General features: G+C 58.2%; 1 protein-coding gene across 1 annotated transcript in view; it reads left to right on the top strand.

Moving 5' to 3' along the window:
* Positions 1 to 21,948, top strand: part of LOC140903395 (unconventional myosin-Vb) — a 74,703-nt gene extending 52,755 nt beyond the window's left edge. The window contains 16 exon segments of the mRNA XM_078850626.1: positions 1,692 to 1,907; positions 2,759 to 2,852; positions 4,193 to 4,341; positions 5,043 to 5,159; positions 6,040 to 6,279; positions 6,386 to 6,498; positions 6,977 to 7,148; positions 7,543 to 7,636; positions 8,766 to 8,915; positions 12,996 to 13,147; positions 15,789 to 15,878; positions 17,428 to 17,578; positions 18,296 to 18,566; positions 19,735 to 19,909; positions 20,500 to 20,580; positions 20,937 to 21,948. Of these exon segments, the coding sequence (XP_078706752.1) occupies positions 1,692 to 1,907; positions 2,759 to 2,852; positions 4,193 to 4,341; positions 5,043 to 5,159; positions 6,040 to 6,279; positions 6,386 to 6,498; positions 6,977 to 7,148; positions 7,543 to 7,636; positions 8,766 to 8,915; positions 12,996 to 13,147; positions 15,789 to 15,878; positions 17,428 to 17,578; positions 18,296 to 18,566; positions 19,735 to 19,909; positions 20,500 to 20,580; positions 20,937 to 21,095 (2,424 nt within the window). The 3' untranslated portion in view covers positions 21,096 to 21,948.
* Positions 21,949 to 23,751: the final 1,803 nt, after the last annotated feature.

Below are 23,751 nucleotides of genomic sequence, written 5' to 3'. Positions count from 1 at the left end.
TTCCACCTCTAAGACAAACCAAACCAGCCAGACAAAGCAGACTTTGGTCTCACCCCACTGGCTGACCACAAGTCACACAAGCAATTCTATTAGACACTCCAGTTTCCCAATATCTCCACCAGTGCTATCCCTTATGGGGACGAATGGTTATGAAAAGGTTCTCTCGATCCCAAAGGATCAAGCCCCAGACCCAGGTCAATAGACAAATCAGATCTTACCCACAAATCATGCTATTGCCAATCCTTTAGAATCTAAATATTTATTCATAAAAGGAAAGAAATAGAGATGAGAGCTAGAATTGGTTCAGTGGAATCAATGACACACAGGAATGGCAAATTTCAGAGTAACGGCCGTGTTAGTCTGTATTCGCAAAAAGAAAAGGAGGACTTGTGGCACCTTAGAGACTAACCAATTTATTTGAGCATGAGCTTTCGTGAGCTACAGCTCACTTCATCGGATGCATACCGTGGAAACTGCAGCAGACTTTATATACACACAGAGAATATGAAACAATACCTCCTCCCACCCCACTGTCCTGCTGGTAATAGCTTATCTAAAGTGATCATCAGGTTGGGCCATTTCCAGCACAAATCCAGGTTCAGGCTTGCAGCAGTGACGGAATAAATGGCAGGTTCAAATCCAGTCTCTGGAGAACATCCCTAGCTGGGAAGGGGCAAAGCTTCAGTGTAGCAAAGTTCAATCCTGCTTCATACCTATGGCAGAGCTTCAGCAGCTCTTTACAGTCTCTTGCCATGTGGTCTCTTTCTTTGTCCCAAAGACAAGCTGTCCAGCACCTAGCCTGGAAACACCTCAGAGTTCTGTCCATGGGCAGGTCCCTGCACACCTGGCTGAGTCCCCAGGCGTGTCTGCCTTCTCTCAATGGGTCATTGTACAGCTGATGGTCCTTAGTGGGCCATCTAGCAGGCTAGGCATAGCTGACACCAACTTGTCTGGAGTGTTCCCCAGAAGCAGCGTTTGAAATACAGACAGTACAGAGCCAATATTCGTAACTTTAACTATAAAAATGATACACACACATAGGCAGCATAATCATAAGCAGCAAACCATCACCTTGTCTTAGACACCTTATTTGACCCCCTTTATACAAGATTTGATGCCACTACAGGACTTTGGTTGCAACAACGATCTATACAGTCCCAGCTTATGTCAATAACGTCACACCATGTACAGGGATTCAGCTGGGCAGGCAGGGAGTGGTACAGGGAGCAGACCGCTGTCAGTCTGTCCAGAGCCTGGTGGCCCAATGCCAAGGAGCAGGCAGGCCAGGCCCAAGGCAAGGGGAGGCCCAAGTACCAGCCCTGGCATATAGGCCAGGCTTTCCTGTAAAGCAGGAAACTGGGAGTCTGGACTCCTGGGTTCTGTTCTCAGCCCTGAAGTGGTGGGCCTTGGGAAAGTCATTCCTCCTCCCGTGCCTCAGTTTCCACAGCAGTGTCCTGGGGCTGACCCTGCTGGGCTTGGGGGAGGCACTGTGGATAGCACCTCACTTCCAGGGAGCTGTTCGGCTTTGCCGGGGATGATGGGGCAGTCCGGTGGGATGAGGCTGAGGCAGCTTCTCTGGATTTCCCCCTCCCAGTTCCCTGCTGTTTAATGCTCAGATAGGAATCACCCAGTTCCTCCCCTGGGACCCCCCAGGCCTGAAACGGCTCTCCACTGCCCCCCCCCCCCCACAGGCCAGGGAGAACCGGAGCCTCTCGGAGCAGCTGTCGGCACTGAGAGCCTCCCACAGCGAGCAGGTGGAGTGGCTGCACAGCGAGCTGCGGGGGCTGCGGGAGGACAAGGCACAGGAGACGCGTATCCGGGAGCTGCAGGAGCAGCTGCAGCGCATGGAGTCAGAGAAGAGCAACTCGGAAGGCAGGCTGGGCCAGGAGATGGAGGATCTGAAGCAGGTGTGGGGCGGCGGGGGACCCTCGACTTGCTGGCTAGCTGGCAGCCAGCAGTAACACTGGGGCCAGGGGGGGAGGGGAGGGTTAAACATCCCTTCCTTAGACCTGGTCCCAAGAGCAACAGTCCCCACCCCAGTGGTTAATGGGTGTGACTCAAATGCAGCACTGAGCATATGGGGCAGTTCCAATCGCTGGCAGCAGTAGTAGGCTGGTTCTCCTCTGGATCAGCCATGAGAGGGGGAGGGGATGCAAGCATGCTCCTTGCTAGTGTGTTGCAAAGGATCTGGTGACTAAATGAGCTTGTCTGTACATAGACTTGGCAGGAGTCGATTTTTATCGGTAAATGTCGACCACCATAAATCTCTGTACGCACAAACCGTCAAATACGTCCATCAATATTGGAAACTTAGACAGAAATGCTGCTTGACATTAACTGTCTGAAAGCAAACCTGGATTATTTTGTATATTTGACATAAGAAGTTGACTATCAGGTTTAAGTTGTAAAGCTTTAACTCTTGGTGTCTCCACCTTGTCTGATCCCCTCCCTGCCACCTAAATTCCTACAACTGAAAATTTGAATAAAAAATTTAAGCAAACACTTAAATCCTTGATGCTGCCTACCAAAAGTAAAACTGGCAATAAATCTCCCATGCAGGGGCCTGACTACTCTCCAGGCCCCCTGGCTGGCTGGCGGGGTAGAGGAAGGATGAGCCCTGCAGTCTGTGATGGCCCCGTGTGAAAGAGCCTGCCTGGCCTCTGACTCTCAGAGCAGGTCCTCTCGCCCCATAGCTCTGGACTGCTGTCAAGGTCTGCCCCCACCGCTCATCTCTCTCTCTCTCTCTCTCACCCGCCAGCACCTGACTGAGCTCGAAGCCATGAAATCCAATCTGAAGGAAGAGAAGGATGCTCTAAACCAGCGGATCATGGAGCAGTCGCAGGAGCTGGAAGGTAAACCCCGCACTGCCCCTCCAGTCCCCAGCCCCTTTCCTGCTGTGCTGGGTGCAATCAGCTGGGGGCTGAATTCTGTGGAAGCCCAGTGAGTGACTCAGCTGTGCTCACCCAGGCAGCCCTGCTCTGTCGGCAGGGTGATGCTGGTGACTTGTGACTGCTAGCTGGGTGCCGGCAAGCAGGTCAGACTGCTCTGTATCTGTACCGCCTCAAATGTTGGGGTTGGGGGACCCTGCTGCTCCTGGTCTGAGCTCCCCAGCCTGGAGCACGTGCCTGCAAGTCACTAGCTGCCGCATTGCTCCAATCCCCTGAGGAAGGTGGAGCCCCACAGCTAGGCACGAGTGTCTCGCCGGGAGGGTGACGAGCCCCTGGAACAAGCTACCAAGAGAAGTGGGGGAGTCTCCTTCACTTGATACCTTCAGACCCAAGATCCGCCACCTCCCTGGGGTGGGGCAGAAGCCTCTTTCGGTTATTGGGCTCAGCGCAGAGGTAGCTGGGTGGAATCGGAAATGTACCAGCCTGGGCTGTGCGGGAGGTCAGACCGGTGGATCGAATGGTCCCTTCTGGCTTTAACTCGCCAATCTGTGAATCCAAACTTCCCCGCTTTATGGAATGCGCAGCTCGGAGGCCAGACCCTGCGTCGGCTAGTCCCTCCCTACGCCATCAGCTCTTGTGTTCACATAAACCCATTGTGGGAGGTGTCCGTTTCATAGTGTGGGGCCGTGAGACCCTGTGGTCTGATTCCTGTATATCACAGGCTGCTGCATGTCCCACAGAGCTCTTCTGTGCTCCAGTGGGTGCCATGGCCAGGACAGCCTCCCTCCTGGTCCAAGCCCCAGCCTCTGTTCTGTACAAAGCGGAGCACCTTGTTGGTGCTTTCCGAATACCAATGAACTGGGCTGCAAAGGCAGCTCCTGGCCAAGATGAGACTGGCGCCCAAAACAAGGTGGGCTGGTTATTGAAACGGCTCCTGCCAGTCACTGCCCCAGCTCTGTGCCCAGCCTTATCCCGGGGGATCAAATACTGCCCTGGCGCCCAGCCAGCGGAGAGGTCCGTAGCGTGGCCTGAGCCTGCCCTGGAGGCTGCATCCATGGGGTCGTTGGCCATGCTGCTAAGTGCACGGCTCTCTCCTGCCAGGACTGCAAGCCGTTTTTCCAGGGGCAGTGCAGCATTGGCGATCGGCTGCCTAAGCCTGAAGGAGAACCAGCCCCTGTCGACGACGTTCCTCCCCAGGCTCCTACCCAGGGTGGTCGCTGGGCGGGGAACAGAGCCTGTCACGCTCCCTGGCCCAGGTCCAGGCCTGCAGGCAAACATTACCGTCTCTGCTCTCCTCCCTGCAGACCAGCTGCGCCGGCGTGTGGCGGCAGAGAGCCAGGAGCTGTTGTGCCAGCTGGAGGGGGAGAGGGCTCGCTACCAGACCCTGGTGAAAGAGTGCGCCCGCCTGGAGCAGTGCTGCGAGAACCTGCAGGACGAGGTGGCCTTCCACAAGGTGAGCAGCGCGGGTGGGGCTGATACCCTGGCCCCAGGACACCCCAGGTATCCCAGGGAGCCAGGCGAGGGGTCACAGGCTGCAGCTAAATGGAGGAAAGCGCTTGCTGAAGGATTCTCGCACTGAGGCCAGATGGGCAGCACTGGGTGTAGGTGGGCAAGGAGCCTGGCAGCGGGTGCCTTGCTGGTCTAAGTGCTGTGTCCTTTCTCAGTCCCAGGGCTGGGGCATGGCTCCGCAAAGCACCCTGGTGGTGGCCCCAGGGTCACTCTGGGTTCAGAGCCTTGCCCTGCCGCTGAGAACAGATCCCCACTATCTGCGCGAAGCTGGCTGGGGCTTTCGAAACAGCGAGGAGCCCAAATCCCAGTGACTCCACGTGGTGTCTGGGTGCCAGACTCCTTCTGCTCTCTGGGGAAGTCCCAGCCCTAAGCTAATGTTACAGCTGCACCATCCACTTCTGCCCCGCTCCACTGGAGTTCGGGGGGGACATCTCTCCAGGTCCCATGGCGGGACTCCCAGTGGAGGACAGAGGCACCCACCCCGTGTCCATCACCGCTGGGCTAGGGCGCGGTAGCATGTGCCCACTCAAAGCTATTGATGTGTGGTCTGAGCTGTCTCCCCATGCTGACCCTGCTGCCGCCTGTAACACGGACTGGAGCTTGAGCCGCTGTCTAATGCACCCTTGTATCACCTTCCTGCTCCAGCGAACCCCCAGCCTCCGAAGGTCCCCTTCATCTGACAGCATCCTGGACTCTGAATGCAGCTACCCATCGTCTCTGTCGACGGCGCCGTCCCGGGACGATGCTGACCCACAGAGCGAGGTGACGCTTTCACATCAACAAACTGGCTTTGCTCCTGCCCTGACTCTGGTGGGAAGCTCAGCGTCTGGGCTCTGGAACGAGCCGTGCTGTGCCCTGGAAGTCCTTCCTTCAGAACTGGCCAGCTGTTGGGGACCAGATGTTCCCTCTCTAGTCCTTGCCCCCTTGCATCCTGTCTAATCCCTGCTCTGGATCAGCCCAGCTTGGCTGCAAACTGGGCAGCCCAAGAGTCCAGTGCCTCACTCGCCCTTCAGTAAGAAGAGCGTCCCCGAGCATGCCCTCCAGCCCTTTGCCCCTTGGCGCTGGCAGCACCCAGCTGCCAGTCCCGTTGGCATCAAACTGCGGCTGGGAATAGTAGCAAGGCCCTTCTGACTGACCTGGGTGGGCTGCGCTGGTGATCTCATTGGTTCAGCCCAGTAAGTGCGTGCAAAGACATGGCTGTTGACTGGCACCTGTCACACAGGGCTCTGTGCGCTTCCTGTGTCGGAAACTCCCCTCTTTTGTGTGAGATCTCGTCAGCTGGGGAAGGTGCCCGAGCTCATAGCTTGGTGGCAGAGCCAGGAATAAACCCTGGCATCCACTCCCCTTGTGCTGCCTCCCAGTAGATGTGACCAGCATTCCTGTGTGCAGCTGGGCTAACCAGGCTGACCTGTCCTGCCATCCCACGGTTGTCACCGGGTGGTCAGATGCCAGGCTTGCCCTTTCCGCTCACTCCTGGAGGGTGCCAGATGGGCTGTGGGTTGGGGCATTTGTGGTGAGTTAGTGCAGAGCTTGGGATCAGGTGCAGCCAGATGGCCCAGTCTGAGTGGGGTTTGGTGTCTGCGTACAGTCCCTGGCGTGTCGCACACTGAACGCATCTCCTCACCTCCTTCTTTCCCCACAGTCCCCGGACCAGGAGAGGGGCCGCTGGAGGCAGAGAGACGAGAGGAGGACCAGATCTGATAGCCCTCCCTCCTCGCTGAACAACGACGATGGCCAGGACCCCTACGAGAAGGCTTATCTCCTCCTCCTGGGTCAGCTCAACGTGGTCACCGAGGACCTGGCCAGGACCCGTGAGGAGCTGCGCAGGGCCAAGGCTCAGCTGGCTCATGAGAGGAAGCCATTTGAGATCTTCAAGCGCCAGGTGAGACTCCCACCCATGATGTCCCTTGCTGCAGCAATTTTGGGGGCGGGGGTGGGGGGTCTGCTGCCTGAACGGCCAGGTTCAGTCTCCTCCTTCTCCCCAGCAGAACATTGCAGAGATCCTGGGGTTGAGCAAGAGCCCGGAGAAGATGTCCAAGGAAGACTCAATGATGGAGGAAGACTTGAAATATGCATATGATGCCGTCCGGGTTTCCAATAAGTGAGTCTGTTTACAGACCTGCTTCCCCTACTCGGTGGTCTCGGTCACGTCTGGGTTTTCCATACCACTGCAGTGGAAGGCTTAAAAACCAACCCTGGGGGCATGCCCTCCAGTGGCGGATGGCCCTTGGGGAGCAGCAGGCTGTCTGAGGTTGCAGGGAAACCCTAGTGGTGGAGAGACGAGATGGGTTTGGGTGGCCAGAACCAGCTCGGAGCGCAGATGGTGGAGGCGCAAGATTCAGATCGCACTGTGGAGACTTCAAGAAATTCCAGAGTCAAGTCTTCTGGGTTCTATTCCAATCTCTGCCCTTGACTTGAGGAAGCCGCGTCAACCCCGCCTCGGTTTCCCTAGCTGTAAAATGGGGGGGGAAACTTGCCTGTCTCACCCACAGAGGGGCATAGAGATTTGTGAGGCCTCACCAACCTCCTGCCTGGTGAGCCAGTCGCTGGCACCTCCGAGTTATCGCCCTTCCTTGCAGGCTACTCGAGGGCCAGCTGCAGGAGCAGCAGCTGCAGCATGAGCAGGAGCTGGAAGGTCTCCGCCTGGACATCTGCTCCCTGAAGCAGCAGAGCCTGATCCAGGACCTGCACCTGCACCAGGAGGAAGACGGGCTCCAGCACCAGATAGTCCAGCTGAAGAGAGAGAACCTGGTAAAGGGGGAGGGGGCTGGGGGGAGGATTGCATGGCTGAGCATGCACTTAAATGCTCGCTGAGCGGCCAGGCTGGGGCTTGTGCTGCCAGAGAAGGCTGGCTGCTGCTCAGCGTGCTGGGTAAACGCCCTGGTGGAGCACACCCCCTGCCTCCCCATGCTGGCTCTTCGAGGGCACATTGCATGCTCGGACTCGGGCTCCACGGAGGAGCCCATTAGATGGCAGTAGCTGGGGCAGCATTCTGGCCGGCTGCTTTCCATCTGCTGCAAGGCCTGCCCGAAGAGGTCTTGCTGCTGGCTGGGAGGGTGTATTGGAAAGTGAGGCCACCCCACCCTACCCCGAGCACCCAGTGATACCGGCGGTGCAGTCTATCCTTTCCCCTTGTGCCCTCCAGGATCTGGCTGGGCAGCTGGAGAGGCAGGAGAAGAGCATGCTCAAGCTTCGAAAGCAGCTGAAAATCTCCATGAAGCAAATCCAGGATCTCACAGGCAGGTGCCCCCTGTGACTGGACCAGCTGGGGGGTGAATGTCCTCTGTGGCCGGCCTAAAGGGGGGTTCTGGTCTCGACGGCCTCCCCCAGCCTGGATGCAGCAGCTTCAAGCAGAAATGCTTCAGCACCGCAGGAGCAGGGAGGACTGGTGGGATGGGCCTGAGCTCTGCCCCAGGCCTGATAATGGCCCTGCCAAGCCCTGGGGCCCTGGTCCCCCAGTCCCTTCTCAATTAACCTGCCTCAATGAGGCCCACTATGCCAGCGAAGGCAGCAGGGCAGAGGTGACTATCTGCACACCATGAGCTCTGCTCATGCCAGTGTTTCTGCTTTTCCTTCGACGCCCCAGGGCAGGTAAGGGGGCGTCACTACCTGTCTGCATGAGAGCTGCTTTGCAGCCAGGAAGCGGAAATGAGCCTCTCACTAACAGATGACCTACCAAAGTGGCTTTTCTTAGCCGCTGTTCTGGGCTCGCCTTGTGTCTTGTGTTGTCTCCTAATGGTAAAGCTCCCACATGGCCCTTCTGTAAACCTCCATGCTTTAGGAAGGGCTGTGCTCCCCAAAAGCCCCCCGCTGAGCACAGCAGACCCCCAGCATAGCTGCCAACCCGAGAGCAGGGCTAGCAATGCCTGGTGAATTGCAGGGTCCGACTGCTGTGATGCAGTGTTCCCTTTGCTATTGGGGGGGGGGGCTAGAGCAGCAAGCACCCCCTCTTAGGTCTACCCCCAGAGCAGGGAGCAGTTTAATGGAGAGGGAGCAGGGGAAGGGAGGTGCCAGCTGGGTTTGTAGGCAGCTGATTAAAGCTGGTGGGTGCCATGGGATACTGGACATTCGCAGATTAACCCTTCACTTGCTCACCTCTTAATTAGTCAACAGCAGCTGTCCAGGGCTGCCTGGCAGCATCCATCTGGTTTGCTGTCAACCCATTGCCGTCCCTCCGGCTGGCCCGAGCAACCTCTAGTTCTGAATATCCCTCTGCCTGGGGCCCAGCTTTCCTGGCAGGAGTTCCCCAGGCAGGGTACGGGCAGAGGTGGGACCCCCAGTCCCTGCCCCCCTTGGGAGTCAGGTTACATGGCCCCAGATCCAAGCAGATGCTCTGACTCTAATGTTCTTGCTCCTTTCCCTGCGCAGCAAGCGGAGAGACCAAGTGGCTGGAGCAGAAGGTGAAGGTGGAAGAGATGGAGAGGCCCCTTGATGCCCCGCGTCCAGCTGGGGCATTCGAGGGCATGCTGGGGTGCAAAGCAGCGGATGAAGGGCGCCTCATCAGGACCATCATCACAGGTGGGGGACAAGCCCCATGGGTTGGGCTAAGGGTCTGTCTACACAGCAGTGCAAGTCCTGGCTCAAGCCAAACCCCCTTGTGTCCGCACAGATTAGGTTCACCATGGGCTCGAAGCTCAGGGCCCAGGACCCTGCAGAGCTGGAGGGGTCAGGATTCTCCTATCCCTAGTGACTTGCCTGTAACAGACAGACTCCCTCAGGGCCTGTCGGATGCTGAGCAGCATATGCCAAGACATCAATCACGTCACGGTTCCAGTCTCTCCCCTGGAACATAGCGTGCAGAACGGCTCATGGGAAGGCGCTCACGGAGCAGCAGGCTGGGACTGATGTGAGGAAAGAGGAAGTGTGGATTGCTTGGGGGGATGACAACTGGGGAGGGAGGTGCCCGAAGAGAATCCTCACTAGGAGAGCTAGAAAATGGCTCTGGAGCTGGGAAAACGGTGAGGTGCAAAATGGGGGGCAAACGTCCCCTTTCTGAGCCCCTCCGGGGGAAGGATCCCTGGGCAGGTGCTTTAGGGCATTGGGCTTCCCAGGCTGCTCCTGAGCTTCCATGTTGCGTGTGGCTGTCTAACCACAGACATCTCACGAGGAGCAGCTGGGAATGGGATGTTCCTGATGGCCAGAAACTTCACTAAGTTTCTCTGCTACTGCGCCCTCCATGGCAGCTCCCCTTTCCAACCAAACGCTCCTTTACCCGTTCACCCCGGCCTCTCGGGATGCTTGTTGCCCCCGGAAAAGCAGCCAGTTCTGGGGCAGAGCACATCAGTGCTCCACAGGGAGTGAAGAACACGGTATCCCTTTGAAACCTGCAGGGTAATGCAGTTACACTGGCAGAACACCGGGGGGTCCGGCTGGGACCGCAGGGGCGGATGTGCCGGTTCAGATCAAGCCGTGGGCTGTAGAATGGCAGTGTGTGAGCAGCGCTTGGCTTGCTGTCCTGTCGGGAAGGCAGATGAGGCTGAGTTTCCCCCTTTAATGAGGGCAGGGACCCTACATGAGAGCAGGCAGAGAAGGGGTGACTGAGTCGAATGGACAGCTCTGACCTTGAAAAGGGATGGGGGTTTTCTGCCTGCTAATTGGGTTCAGTTTATTTGGGGTGGATGGGGAAGTCTCCAGCCCTGCCCCGGTTAGTGCTGGGCCAGGCCAGGGGTGGCTTTGTGCTTATGAGCAATGACTGAGCTCTTATGAGAAGGTAACAGGTTTGTGTTTTTTTTCTTTTTTTAGTGAAAGGAAATGCAGTGGATCTAATTTACCTAGATTTCAGTAAGGCATTTGATATGGTGCCACATGGGGAATTAGCTAAATTGGAAAAGATGGGGATCAATATGAACATTGAAAGGTGGATAAGGAACTGGTTAAAGGGGAGACTACAATGGGTCATGCTGAAAGGTGAACTGTCAGGCTGGAGGGAGATTACCAGTGGAGTTCCTCAGGGATCAGTTTTGGGACCAATCTTATTTAATCTTTTTATTACTGACTTCAGCACAAAAAGTGGGAATGTGCTAATAAAGTTTGCGGATGACACAGCTGGAAGGTATTGCCATACAGAGAGGGACCAGGATATCCTACAGGAAGATCTGGATGACCTTGTAAACTGGACTAATAGTAATAGGATGAAATTTAATAGTGCAAGGGCACAGGAGGACTATGAGCCACCAATGTGATATGGCCGTGAAAAAAGCTAATGCGGTCTTGGGCTGCATCAGGCGAGGTATTTCCAGTAGAGATAAGGAGGTTTTAGTACCGTTATACAAGGCACTGGTGAGACCTCACCTGGAATACTGTGTGCAGTGCTGGTCTCCCATATTTGAGAAGGATGATTCCAAACTGGAACAGGTACAGAGAAGGGCTACTAGGATGATCCAAGGAATGGAAAACCTGTCTTATGAAAGACTCAAAGAGCTTGGCTTGTTTAGCCTAACCAAAAGAAGGCTGAGGGGAGAGACAATTGCTCTCTAAATATATTAGAGGTATAAATACCAGGGAGGGAGAGGAATTCTTTATTCTCAGTACCAATGTGGACACAAGAACAAATGGATATAACCTGGCCATCAGAAAGTTTAGACTTGAAATTAGACAAAGGTTTCTAACCATCAGAGGAGTGAAGTCCTGGAACAGCCTTCCAAGGGGCACAGTGGAGGCAAAAGACCTATCTGGCTTCAAGACTAAGCTTGATAAATTTATGGAGGGGATGGTAGTATGGGATAACCTAATTTTGGTAATTAATTGATCTTTGACTATTAGCGGTAGATATGCCCAATGGCCTGTGATCATAGAATCATAGAATAACAGGGTTGGAAGGGACCTCAGGAGGTCATCTAGTTCAACCCCCTGCTCAAAGCAGGACCGATCCCCGACTAAATCATCCCAGCCAGGGCTTTGTCAAGCCTGACCTTAAAAACTTCTAGGGAAGGAGATTCCACCACCTCCCTAGGTAACGCATTCCAGTGTTTCACCGCCCTCCTAGTGAAAACGTTTTTCCTAATATCCAACCTAAATCTCCCACACTGCAACTTGAGACCATTACTCCTTGTTCTGTCATCTGCTACCACTGAAACTGATAGTTGAAAGCAGCTATCAAATCCCCCCTCATTCTTCTCTTCTGAAGACTAAACATCCCCAGTTCCCTCAGCCTCTCCTCATAAGTCATGGGTTCCAGTCCCCTAATCATTTTTGTTGCCCTCTGCTGGACTCTTTCCAATTTTTCCACATCCTTCTTGTAGCGTGGGGCCCAAAACTGGACACAGTACTCCAGATGAGGCCTCACCAATGTCGAATAGAGGGGAACGATCACGTCCCTCAATCTGCTGCCAATGCCCCTACTTATACATCCCAAGATGCCATTGGCCTTCTTGGCAACAAGGGCACACTGCTGACTCATATCCAGCTTCTCATCCACTGTCACCCCTAGGTCCTTTTCTGCAGAACTGCTGCCGAGCCATTCGGTCCCTAATCTGTAGCGGTGCATGGGATTCTTCCATCCTAAGTGCAGGACTCTGCACTTGTCCTTGTTGAACCTCATCAGATTTCTTTTGGCCCAATCCTCCAATTTGTCTAGGTCCCTCTGTATCCTGTCCCTACCCTCCAGCGTATCTACCTTTCCTCCCAGTTTAGTGTCATCTGCAAACTTGCTGAGGGTGCAATCCACACCATCCTCCAGATCATTTATGAAGATATTGAACAAAACCGGCCCCAGGACCGACCCCTGGGGCACTCCACTTGATACCGGCTGCCAATTAGACATGGAGCCATTGATCGCTACCCGTTGAGCCCAACAATCTAGCCAGCTTTCTATCCACCTTATAGTCCATTCATCCAGCCCATACTTCTTTAACTTGCTGGCAAGAATACTGTGGGAGACGGTGTCAAAAGCTTTGCTAAAGACAAGGAACAACACGTCCACTGCTTTCCCCTCATCCACAGAGCCAGTTATCTTGTCATAGAAGGCAATTAGATTAGTCAGGCATGACTTTCCCTTGGTGAATCCACGCTGACTGTTCCTGATCACTTTCCTCTCCTCTAAGTGTTCCAGAATTGATTCCTTGAGGAAGAGCAGAGGGGGCTGTGCCTGGAGAGGTGCTAGCGACAGGGTGGGGTGATGGTCCTGCTGCAGCTTGGGCCAGCCCCCCGAGGAGCATGGCCCGAGCTCAAGCTGCTTGGCTGTAATGAAAAGGGTGATTGAGGCTTGGGGTCCGGGCTCTGTCCGGAAGGTGCTGGGCCCAGTTTGGGGTCAGAGGACGTATTGCTGAAGTTAGTAGGAGCGTTGCTCCCTCAGGGGAGGGGAGGGGGCTTGAAATTGGGGCACTGAATGCAGGGCCTGCCTTTTCCCACCTGTTCATAGAATCCTAGACTGTCAGGGTTGGAGGGCCCTCAGGAGGTATCTCGTCCAGTCCCCTGCTCCAAGCAGGACTGGGCACGTAGTTGCATGCTATGACCCCTCTCCCTGTAGGCGTTGCCTCCGGTGGTGAGGACAGCAGCTCTGGTGGGGCAGGACCCAGCCTGTGGCTTGTGGCTCGGACCTCGGTCTCCTGGCTGCCGAGAGAACTGTACAGACTCCCCCGTCCCCTTCTCGCCCTGCAGATTTCAAGCCGCAGCACAGCCCCGGCGCCCTTCCCGGGCTGCCGGCCTACGTCCTGTTGATGTGCTTCCGGCACGCGGACTCCATCCCCGACGAGCACAGGGTCCGCTCGCTCTTCACTGCCGCCGTCAGCGGCATCAAGCGGGTGGTGAAGGTACGGCAGCGGGGGGCAGGCCGGGCGGGGGGGTCGTGGCCCCGCTGTAGTCAATGGCCAGCTTGCTGAGGGGCTGCCTTCAGACTCTGGCTCCCCACTGCTGGTGTGTGCCCCCCCTCCATTGTTCCATCTCGTGCCTGAGCTGCCCAGAAATGGCCCCTGCAGACCCTGGGCATGTCCTTGTATGACCTGGGGGAGGGGCTGGGGAGTTACTGGGGATCTGTGATGCCACCCTCATGAGGGTGCCTGCCGAGGATGGGGCCCTGCAGTTCCCGTTAGAGGCTGGGTCAGCATGGCTGCTCTGGGCCACTGCCTGGCTCTGAGGGGCAGGGAGCCTCGTCCTGCACCTACTTAAGCGCATGGGGTGGACTTGGGGAGAGCGTTGTTTGAGCGGTGGAGATGGGGAGGAGCAGGTCGGCTCCCTGGGGTCAGCCAGCGGGAGCCGGAGGCTGCTGGCTTTCTGCATCTGGCCAGAGGAGGCCTCAGTCACTGAGGGTGCCCCGCTGCTCCACTCCACTCCCTGGGTGTGGGGCTGCCAGCAGGGAGGGCTGGGTTGCTGCCTGCTCCCCCTCTGTCCCCCATGGGGAGGGAGAGGCCAGGAGGTCTCTGGGGGGCAGGGGTTGGAGGAGATGCAGGGAGGGAGGTCTCGCTGCCCCAGCGGGGCATGAGGAGGCGGGAAGAGACCCCTAGCTCCCAGTGAGACCCCTTTTGGAGTGTCCGGCCCCGATGGCTGGGAGGGAAGAGCGGAAGCCAGCTCTCGCTGCAGTGTCGGTCCCCTGTGAGCCGGCCTGGCTCTGGGCCTGGGCCTGAAAGGAGAAGGGAGCAAACACTAATGCTGCCGTGATATTAATCCCTGTCTCTCGGGGGCTCATCTGCAGGCTGACAGCCCCCCAGCCGGGAGCGCTGGGCCCTGCAGAAAGCACAGGCTCTCGCTGGCCAGGCCATGCATCCTGCTGCCTCGCCCCTCCACCTGCAACTGTATTTGTCTCCAGCAGTAACTTTGGAGCTGGTCTGGGGCAGTGACTGCTCCTCCCCAGCACTGGCTGCAACAGGGCTCTTACTGCCTCTCAGCAGACACTGCTCTCTTCTCCTCTCCCCTGCCCCTCCTCAGTCTGCTTCCCTGGTCGGCAGCTACCCTGGGGCCCCACAGCACCGTGAGATGGAGGTCGCTGCTGCTGGCCCAGCTCTAGCCCCAAAGTCCCAGGCTGCTGTGCTAACTCAGTTGGGGGCAGGAGAACTACCCACAGGCCACAGGTTTGGTGGGAGAAGAATGGGCCCAGAGGAGCCAGTGACCGCTGTGAATGGAACCCAGGAGTCCGAGCCTTCCCTCGTGCCTGGCTGAGCAGCGAGGGCTCTGAATCGAAGCTGAACCAACCAGTTCAGCCCAGCTGGAGCCTGGCTAGAATTGTGACTTCGTCAGAGCTTCCTGTCGCTCGGGAAGCTACTTCCCAGCCGCTGCCCAGGCCCAGCGGTGCCAGATCTCTGGTTCGTCCTAGCCTGTCTGGACTCCTGTATCTGTCCAGCCCTTCTCCTGTTTGCCCATCGCCGTGTTCAGTCATGCACTGCAGTCCCTGTGTAGCACCATGCACCCTGATCAACTTGAGCTCTGAGCAGAACAGAGAAGCAAAAGCCGGGCACTGGGCCAGGACACCTGGGTTCTATCTCCGCTGTGCAAAAGCCGCCTGGTGACCTCGGGCAGGTCACTGCCCCTCTGGGCCTTAGTTTCCCCATCTGTAAAATGGCCTGAGTCAGGAAGTGCTTTCCAGCACCAATGCAGTTTCTCTGAGCTCATGAGCGTGAATCCCAAGAGTGCTTGGCCCGGCTGCCTCTCTCCGCAGCATCTCTGTCTGTGCTGGGTTAAGGAGGCCCCACCCCTGCTCTCCCTTTCCAGGAGGGAGCGGGGTCTCTGACAGGGGGCTCTGCCTCGGTCCCAGCTGAGCAGGCTGCTGGGGGCCAGCAAGGAGGAGAGGCCAGGGCCTGGCTGAGTTGAAGGGACCCTTTGCTTGTACAGCAGAGGAGCTATTAAGTACAGACCCAAGAATGGCTGTGGGCTCCCTCTGCTCAGCTGCCCCTTGGCTCCGTTGCTGTGGCCTGGCTAGAAGGGATTAAGGCATCCGCTCCCCCTGCCTCTTGTGGCCGCACTGAGCGTGTGCTCGGGGGCTCGTGGGGCTCAGATACCCGGGTGTAGGGCAGGCACTGCCAGAGCCCTGCACAGCTGAACCAGCGCTGCCGGAGGCCTCCAACCGTGTGCTCTGGGCATGGGACCGTAGCCACCGGCTGCGAACAACAAATCGGGGTGTCTCTGGAGCAGGCCCAGTGGTGACTGGGAGGAGCCCAGATGCTGGTTGGGCTGTCTGGGAGCAAGTGTCAATCCAGGCCTCCCGCGGCAGCCAGGGGCACAAAAGGAGGGGCTTGGCTGGGCTGAACACAGCTATTTGCATCTGCTGAGTAGCCTCTGGCCCTAGCACTGACTGGGGGTGGGGTGCAGACCCCCAACCAGCGGCTGGCTTTGCTGGCGTGCCCATGCCCGGGCAGCTGCCTGGCACACAGTCTCCTCGTGCTCCCTGGAGTTTGCAGAGTCTCCACAAACTCCTGGGCTGCTCACCCTGGCCTGATGCGTCGCTTTGTCTCCCGCTCGCAGAAGCACAGCGAGGACTTCGACGTGGTGGCACTCTGGCTCGCCAATACCTGCTGCCTCGTCAACTGCCTGAGACAGTACGGCAGGGACCAGGTGAGGGCACAGGGCCTGTCCCAGCACTGCATCTCTGGCCCGGGCTGGCCTCACCTCCCTCGGCAACCCCAGCGGCCCTGAACCCCCAGTTGGGGGGGGGCTGCAGAACAGATCGCGGCCGGGAAGCAGCGGGCACAGGGATGGCACCCCACGGGGAGGGCGGTTTGCCTTTAGTAGGCTCCCCCCAGCTTATTCTGAGACCAAGGTGGTGCTGAGTCAGTCCTTGGCGCTGGCCTGGGCCAAAAGGCCTGTCTTGGCCCACTGTTTGCTCAGTGGTTGTTTGCTTCAGTTTCTCTCCCTTGGGGTCAGTCGCTCCAGCCCTCAGCCTCTGGCTGCCTCAGACCGGATCTGGCCGGGCCATGGTCTTGCTGTTCTGATGGGATGCCTCTGATTTACACCATCCTGCATGTACTGGCTCTTTGCCTGCCATGCTGTGTGGCAAATTGCACTTGTACTTATTGAATTTCATCTTGCTGATTTCACACGAGCTCGCCACAGAGCTGCCTGTAGGCAGGAAAAGTCAAACGGGGGAACAACCGGTGAGGCAGAGGTACCTGGGTCTAGTTCTGGGTGCCACGCTTCAGGGAAGATGTGGCTAAATGAGAGAGAGAGTGTCCAGAGGAGAGCAACAAGTATGAGAAAAGAGCTGAAAACTGGGCATATTTAGTCTTGAAGGATTTGGGGGATGGGAACCTGATCATTAGCCTTCAAATATGTTAAGGGCTGTTACAAAGAGGACAGTGATCAATTCTCTATGTCCTCCCTTCAGTGGACAAGGAGCAATGGGCTCAATTTGCAGCAAGGGAGATCTAGGTTAGATACTAGGAAAATCTTTCTAACTCTCAGGGTAGCGACGCTCTGGAACGGGCTCTCCAGGGCGGGTGTGGGATCCCTGTCACTGGAGGTTTTTAACAGGCTGGACAAACGCCTGTCAGCAATGGCCTGGGTTTGCTTGGTCCTGCCTCAGCACGGGGGGCTGGAGTCTGACCTCTCGAGGTCCCCTCCAGCCTGACATGCCTACGATTATATGATGAACCGCAACCCAGACCCTCTGGTCTCAAACTGGGCAGCGGCTGATGGTGTGTCAGGGGTGTCTCTTCTTACCAGCAAATCTTGCCCCAGAAGGCTGAGGAGAACCCAGCCAGATCCCCTCCATGGAAGCCCCTGAGCCCAGCATCCTCCGGGGATGCTCTGAGCACTAGACTGAATAGGATGCGTGGGCGGCCTTGGGGCCAGTCCCACCTGTACCATGGGGATACCAGGTACTGCTGGGTTCTTTACTCCGCCTGCCTTGGGGAGGGGGGCAGGGGAGCTCATGGCAGTGGGGACGGAGTTGATCTTTAGTCACTGACCTGTCAGGCGCTCCAAGATCCGTGGGTGAGAAGGACTCTGGAGGGGAGACGCGAACAGTTATCACTCGTCAGGGTACTATGGATTCTGGGGTGGGTCCCTAGGCATGGCTATCCCACAGCTCTCTCGAACCCAGGGAGGGGCTCTGCCATGCTCCAGCACCTCTCAGTCCTAGAGCCTGGCCATTTGCTCTCTGCAGAGCTACCGGCTGGGCAACACCCCCAAGCAGAACCAGCACTGCCTGAGGAATTTGGACCTTGCCAGCCACTGCCAGAGCCTGGGTGACCTGGCCATCCAGCTCCATCAGCAGCTGATCTGCGTGGCACAGAAAAAACTGAAGCCCATGATTGGTAGGTACCGGCTGGGGCCATGCTGCGTGGCTGGGCCTCCCGGGAGCGCTTTAGGGATGGGCGCGAGCTGCACTCGAGGGGTGAGGGCAGTGGAGAGCTGGCTCCTGGCTTGGCGCTTGAGGCAGGGATGCCATGGCTAGGCCTGGGAAGACCTGGAGTCTTGAGAGCAAGTGGCCCCTGTCCCCCTCAATACAGGGACCTCATTACCTGCCAAGTGACCCTCTGGGGATTGAGGGTGGCTGGGGAAGTGACTGGCCACTTAGCTCCCTGTGTGTGTGTGGGGGGATCCATGGCATGGGCTGGACAGGGCGGGGGGGTCCCTGTTCTGCCACCCCCGTGAGCCGCCTGGCCGAGCGACGGCAGCCTGGGAGTGTGGCACGCAGGGCTAGTCTGGGTCCGTGCCGAATGGCAGCGAGGGAGGGAGCAGGCTGCCCTGGCAGGAGGGGCAGGTGACTCCAGGTGGCAGGAGCCTGCCTGGAGGTGCAGCCCCATAAGCACAGTGCCTGCCCGCAGCAGCGGGTGAGCAGTGCTCTCTGAGTGGTGGCTGTGGGGTGGGTCACAGGGCATGTGCAGGGTGCTGCCCAGAGATGCCCAGGACGTACCTAGCCCCCGGGGGGCACTGAGAGCCGAGCCGAGCCGGCCGCAGCAGGACAGGGCCCTTTGCTCCCTGTGGGAAGGGGACTGGGATTTCAGCCTCTCTCCCCTCCATCCCGCTAGTCGCCGCCATGCTGGAGAGCGAGACCATCCAGGGCTTGTCGTCGGCCAGGCCCCCCGGTTACCGCAAGCAGCCGGCGGCTCCCGCCTACACGCTGGACTCGCTCCTCCAGCAGCTCAGCTCCTTCCACGAGGCGCTGGGGAGGCACCAGCTGGAGCCCGTGGTCGTGGGCCAGGCCTTCCGGCAGCTCTTCTTCACGGTCAGTGGCGTGGCCCTCAACTACCTGCTCCTGAGGAGGGATGCCTGTTCCTGGAGTCAAGGCGTCCAGCTCAGGTCAGTCTGTCCCCTCCCACCTCCAACAGGGCTCGGATGCTCCCCTGCCCGGCTGGCCGGCCTTAGCCTGGGGAAGGGAGACCCCAGGCTGGGCCAAGAACCCCACCTGCCGCCTCCTGGACACACTCTCCACCCGGGCTACAGCCGCTGTTGGGGGCTTCGTGCCTCCTAACCTGGGCTCGGCAGGCGCGGCCCTGGCACGTCCTCCAGAGCATGGGACTGGGAGCCGGACCCTCCCGAGCTCTGGCTGGGTTCCTCACGGGCATAGGGCTAATCCCACCTGGCCAGGGTGTTGGTTTAGCCAGGTAGCGTCTATAGAGGGGGAGGAAAAACTAGACTTGCTAGGCTCGTATGGTGCCATCAGGCCCAGCTACTGTCCAGCTCTGCCCCCATGGCTGGCGGGGCACCTCAGTCTGACTGCATGTAGCCTCCTGACACCACAGCAGCAGCAGTAATCCCCCCCCCCCTCCGACCCCCAGGGGAATTGAGTCCCAGGAAGGCTTGCTCTGCTAGAGACCTCAGGCAGGACTTGAATCCAGGTCACCAGAGTCCCTGGCTAGTGTCCTACCTACTGGGACATCTTTCCTCCCGCCTAGCTGGCTGGGAGTGGGGCTGCTCAGCTCTTCGTGGCCCTACGCTGCTATTGGCAGTTCTGCTGGGTCGAGCCAAGCTGTGCCTGGCGTAGGGGCATCCTGGCTGGCCGTGGGCCCATGAGCGTCGGGGGGGCTGCGTCCCGGCTGACTAGTCTGGGGCGGGGAAGAACTGGGCCCAGCCGAGTGGAAGGGAAGACCATGCTTTAAACTGGGGCCACCCGCTCTGCTGCGTGGGTAACAGGGAGCCTTGTCCTGGGCAGGATGGGGCTTGAACCTTGGACATGTGACTCTGAAAGCATCAGTCCCTGGGCTGAGCGAAGGAAGACACGAGCTGTCGCAGCGTCAATCCCCTGGTCCTGGCACTAGAGGGGGGACTGAGCTGTTCTGGATGCGTGGGCTACGTTTGTATTCGTAGTGCTCCTGAGCTCTGTGGCCGCAAAGAGCCACCCCGCTATGCGTGGACTGATGCCCAGGCTCCCCCATGCCAGCCTCTCTGCAGCTGGGGAGGCCTCCCCCAGGCAGCTGCTCCTAAGGGGCTGGGCTTATGGCTGGAGCTCGGTGTGGCTCTGTTCCAGGTACAACGTGAGCCAGCTGGAGGAGTGGCTGCGGGCCAAGGGCCTCCAGCAGAGCGGCGCCGTGGAGGTCCTGCAGCCCCTCATCCAGGCCGCCCAGCTGCTGCAGGTGAAGAAGACGACAGAGGAAGATGCCGATGCCATCTGCGACCTGTGCACGGCACTGTCCACTCCACAGGTAACCGGCTGCTCCAGGAGCTGGGTGGAGGGGAGGGCTAATAGGACACGGGCCTGGGCTCTGCCACCCTGGAAGGGATCAAAGCTCCCTAAAGGAGGGAGTGGTGATCGGGGTGGGGGGGCATTTGAGTAACTCAGGCTTGAGGGGATCCCCCATCCCACGAAGGCAAAGCGCTCGGGCTGCAAAGCAACTGACTCTGGGAGCTGGCACCAGGATGTGGCCCCTGATTCAGCCCTGAGGGCTCCCAGCTAGTGCCTGGGGCCCCTCGCTCTGTAACTGCCCCGAGTTCTGCCAGCCAGGACCATGCTTGGGGGTCCCTTCTCTGCTCCCCTAGGACTCTGTGTCCTGCAGGCCCTGGCATGGGGACCAGACGGGCCCTGTGGTCTTTGCTCGGGACTTGCTACCTTGGTGGGCTTGGAAGGGGCCTGGAGCAGAGAGCAAAGGGCCCCAGGCCCAGCTGGGTTGGCTTGAGGCCCCTGGGCAGGGCTGGAAGGGCCCCTGGGCAGACTGAATTCCCAGCCTGGCTCTAGTTCTTGCTCCACACAAGGCGCAGCATCCAGTCCTGTCACCTCTGCGCTCCTTCCTTGCAGATCATGAGGATCCTGCGGGCCTACACCCCCGCGGCTGGGCTCGAGGAGCGTGTCCGCCCCAGCTTCCTAAGCAGCGTAGAGGTGAGTGAGCCCATCCCCCCCCCCCCCCCCGCCCCCGACTCGGTTGCCTGGGTGGGCCTCTGTCCTCCTTTCGGCTGCAGGGCAGGGGAAGCTTTATCCTTTGTGGCATCCCCAAGCTGCTGGCAGACAGCCGGGCGGAGCTGCTTTAGCCTGGGGCTGAGAACAGAGGATAGCAGGGTTGGAAGGGACCTTAGGAGGTCACCTAGTCCAGCCCCCTGCTCCAAGCAGGACCATGGCTGGGTGCTTGAGCCAGCCCTGGCTGTCAGGAGGGGTGGGGGGCTGGACTGGGGTGGGGGGGGGGTGTACACACACGCGCAAGACTTGCTGGAGACTGGATTGATTGTCTCCCTGCACAGAACCGACTGGCGGACCGAACTCCAGCCGGCCCCTGCCAGCTGCTGGTAGACACAGCTCACCTGTTCCCCGTGCACCTGCCCTTCTCCTACTCTCCCGTGCAGCTGGATGAGATCCGCGTCCCTGACAGCATTAACCTGACGTTCCTGACCCGGGTCTGAGTGATGCCACGGTGATGCTCCTGGGGCAGACGCGGTCACACCACCCTGCATGCAGCAGCCCGGGCTGTGGGGTACTGGCTGCCGTGTCCTAGGGTGGTAGAAATGCCCTTTTCCTTGCAATGGAGCCAGCGGCTCAGGCTGAAATCTTGGGGTGCGGGCATGAGGCTGCTGCTCCAAAGGGCTCCAGAAACAGCCCCTTTTAAAAATTCAAAACTCCTGCAGGCATTTCCTCTGAAACGTCGGCATGCCCGGCGCATCCCTCCCCCCTCCGAGCCAGAGGGCTTCTAGCAACACCCTCGTGCACAGCATTTCCCGAGGGCCTAAAGGGGCCTCCCTCACACGCCAAGGTCTGCACACCAGAGCCGAGCGGGGCAACGCGGGCGTCCGTGCTGTGGGCTGCGTGATCACTGACTTGGACCCAACTCCCCTGGAACTGCAGTTCTCCCAGGTCGGGGTTGGGGGGTGAGACGGGGGGGGCGGATGGTTTACAGCACTTCGGGCGGCATCTGAGCATTTGGGAGCAAATTTAAAAGCATGTCTTGAGTGGGGCTGGCTGGGCAGGGAATCCCCATTGCTGCTGAGTGGGGAAGCAACAGCCAGGTTAGGGGGCTTGTCCCCTGCCTTGCTGAAGGGGGCTGCTCTTGGCCCAATACCCACCAGGCATCCATGGGTGTCTCTGGGGAATGCTCTTCCTTCCCCCTCAGCTGCTAGGGCATGGGGGAGAGAAGCCAGGCCTGGGGGCTGCCTGCCCAGCAGCTAGGGGTGGTAGGTGAGCTTTCTTCATACAACCGGTGTTCAGTGAAATGCTTTTTAAAAAATTGTGTGAAGTGAATAAAAATCTCTTTAATAATAAGCTGGAGGCTGGTCTCCCTCTGCTTCCCCCTGGCCCCTCCCAAGTCGCCAATCTCCATGCCAGGGTGTTGGGAGAGGGGCCGGTGTTAGGGGTGAGGCTGGGCAGCTTCCCAGGGAGGGACCGCCTCCCAGGCTGGGGTGTGATTTTGAGACTCAGCAGGGGCGAGGAGGGTTTAAGTGCTGCAGATACAAGTCACAGGTTGCCTCCAGCAGGCCACAGGCTGTGCCCTTTACACTGGCCACCTTGATCCTGGGTGTTCACAGGTCCTTGGACAAAAATCCTGCTGGAGTTTAGCCCGTGTATCCAACCCACAGGCCAGAGAATGTTTTCCCCACTTCTGAGGGGAGAAAACTGGGGCAGTGGATGTGTCCATGGTAGAGCTGGTCTGGGAACCCAGGTATCCTGGGCTGCCATAGGGGCCTACACGCTCCATCCCCAGTGAGCACCTGGGCCTTCCTTTCTCTGCTTCTGCCTGAAAAGTCCTGGGGAGGTGGGGCAGAAAACGCAGGCTCCCCAGTCCCTGTGTTAGCACATGGCATGCGGGTCTATCTAGTCCCTTCCCCCCTTGCAGGGGATGCTGCTATTCAGAGATGCGGGGTGTGTGTGTGTGTGTAATTGCCATTTGTGCAGAGTAAACTCCCAGCGGGGGCAGCACGGCTCCCAGCGTTCCAACAAGAGGAGCGTTACTTAGCAGCCCTGGATCCTGGCCTGGATTTATCAACAGCCTCGGTTTGCCTGATGTGAATCCCAGTGGTAATCCCAGACTGGCTGGGTCTGGGAGTGACGCGGCGGGGGGGTCTCAAGCTGCGGGGGTGGGGCAGGGTCAGAACTTCTACCTCAAAGCAGTTCCTGCCCCTGCCCAGCTCCAGACAATGACACCTGGCCTCTCCTCTAAAGGAGTCTGGCTGGAGACTTGCTAGGGGAGAGTGTGACAAAGTGGGACTGTTCTTAATGTTTCCTCTGAATAGTGTGGGGGTGCCTCAGTTTCCCCTATGCAGTTCTTAAGTATCTAGGGGGTGGGGTAAGGGTGTATGATCACTGCACAGCCCTAGAGGACAGGTGTGTGCAGGAGTCTGGACACAGAATGGCTGACACCCTGTTTCCTGGCAACTGATGGGTGTGAAGGTGATTTTAATCAAGAAAGTTTCAGTTCCTAACAGCCAGAAATTTTCTGTTGTGAATGGATCCACTGATTTTCCTGTTGAAAGATCCAGTGTGGATAGCTTTGAGAAGGTCTCAGATGAAGTGAAAGCTGTTAAGAAAGTTACAGTCCTATAACCAAGTGGCTGTGTTTAGCCAGCTTGTTGGGGAGAAGACCCAATCCCAGTTTGACCCCCTGGGGTTTTGGGGGTGGCCAAAGGGCACGGGCCGCATAAACCTTTCCACATGTGGCCTGTGAGTGCTATCGACCACCCCGACCTAAGGGAGGGCGTGAAACTGGAAGGGCCTGGTGTGACTCCTACCAAGGAAAGGGAGAGATGCTGGGGCATCCATGGGAACGTTGGCGGCTTCAAACTTCCCCACGTCACTGGCTAAAGTGACCCCGCTCAGTTTGATCTCGAAGGGGGGAGAGATGTGACAAAGTGGGACGGTTCAGAGGAAACATTAAGAATAGTGTGGGGTGCCTCAGTTTCCCCTATGTAGTTCTTAAGTATCTAGGGGGTGGGGATAAGGGTGTATGATCGTTGCAGAGCCCTAGAGGGCAGGTGTGTGCAGGAGTCCAGACACAGAGAATGGCCGACACCCTGTTTCCTGGCAACTGATGGCCTGGGCCCTTCCCCCTGCAAGGTGAGAGCTAAAGGG

The sequence above is a fragment of the Lepidochelys kempii genome, chromosome 25, assembly GCF_965140285.1.
Source record: "Lepidochelys kempii isolate rLepKem1 chromosome 25, rLepKem1.hap1, whole genome shotgun sequence".
Taxonomy (NCBI): Eukaryota; Metazoa; Chordata; order Testudines; family Cheloniidae; genus Lepidochelys; species Lepidochelys kempii.
Note: the sequence above shows the minus strand (reverse complement) of the source record. Positions and strands in the feature narration are given on the sequence as shown.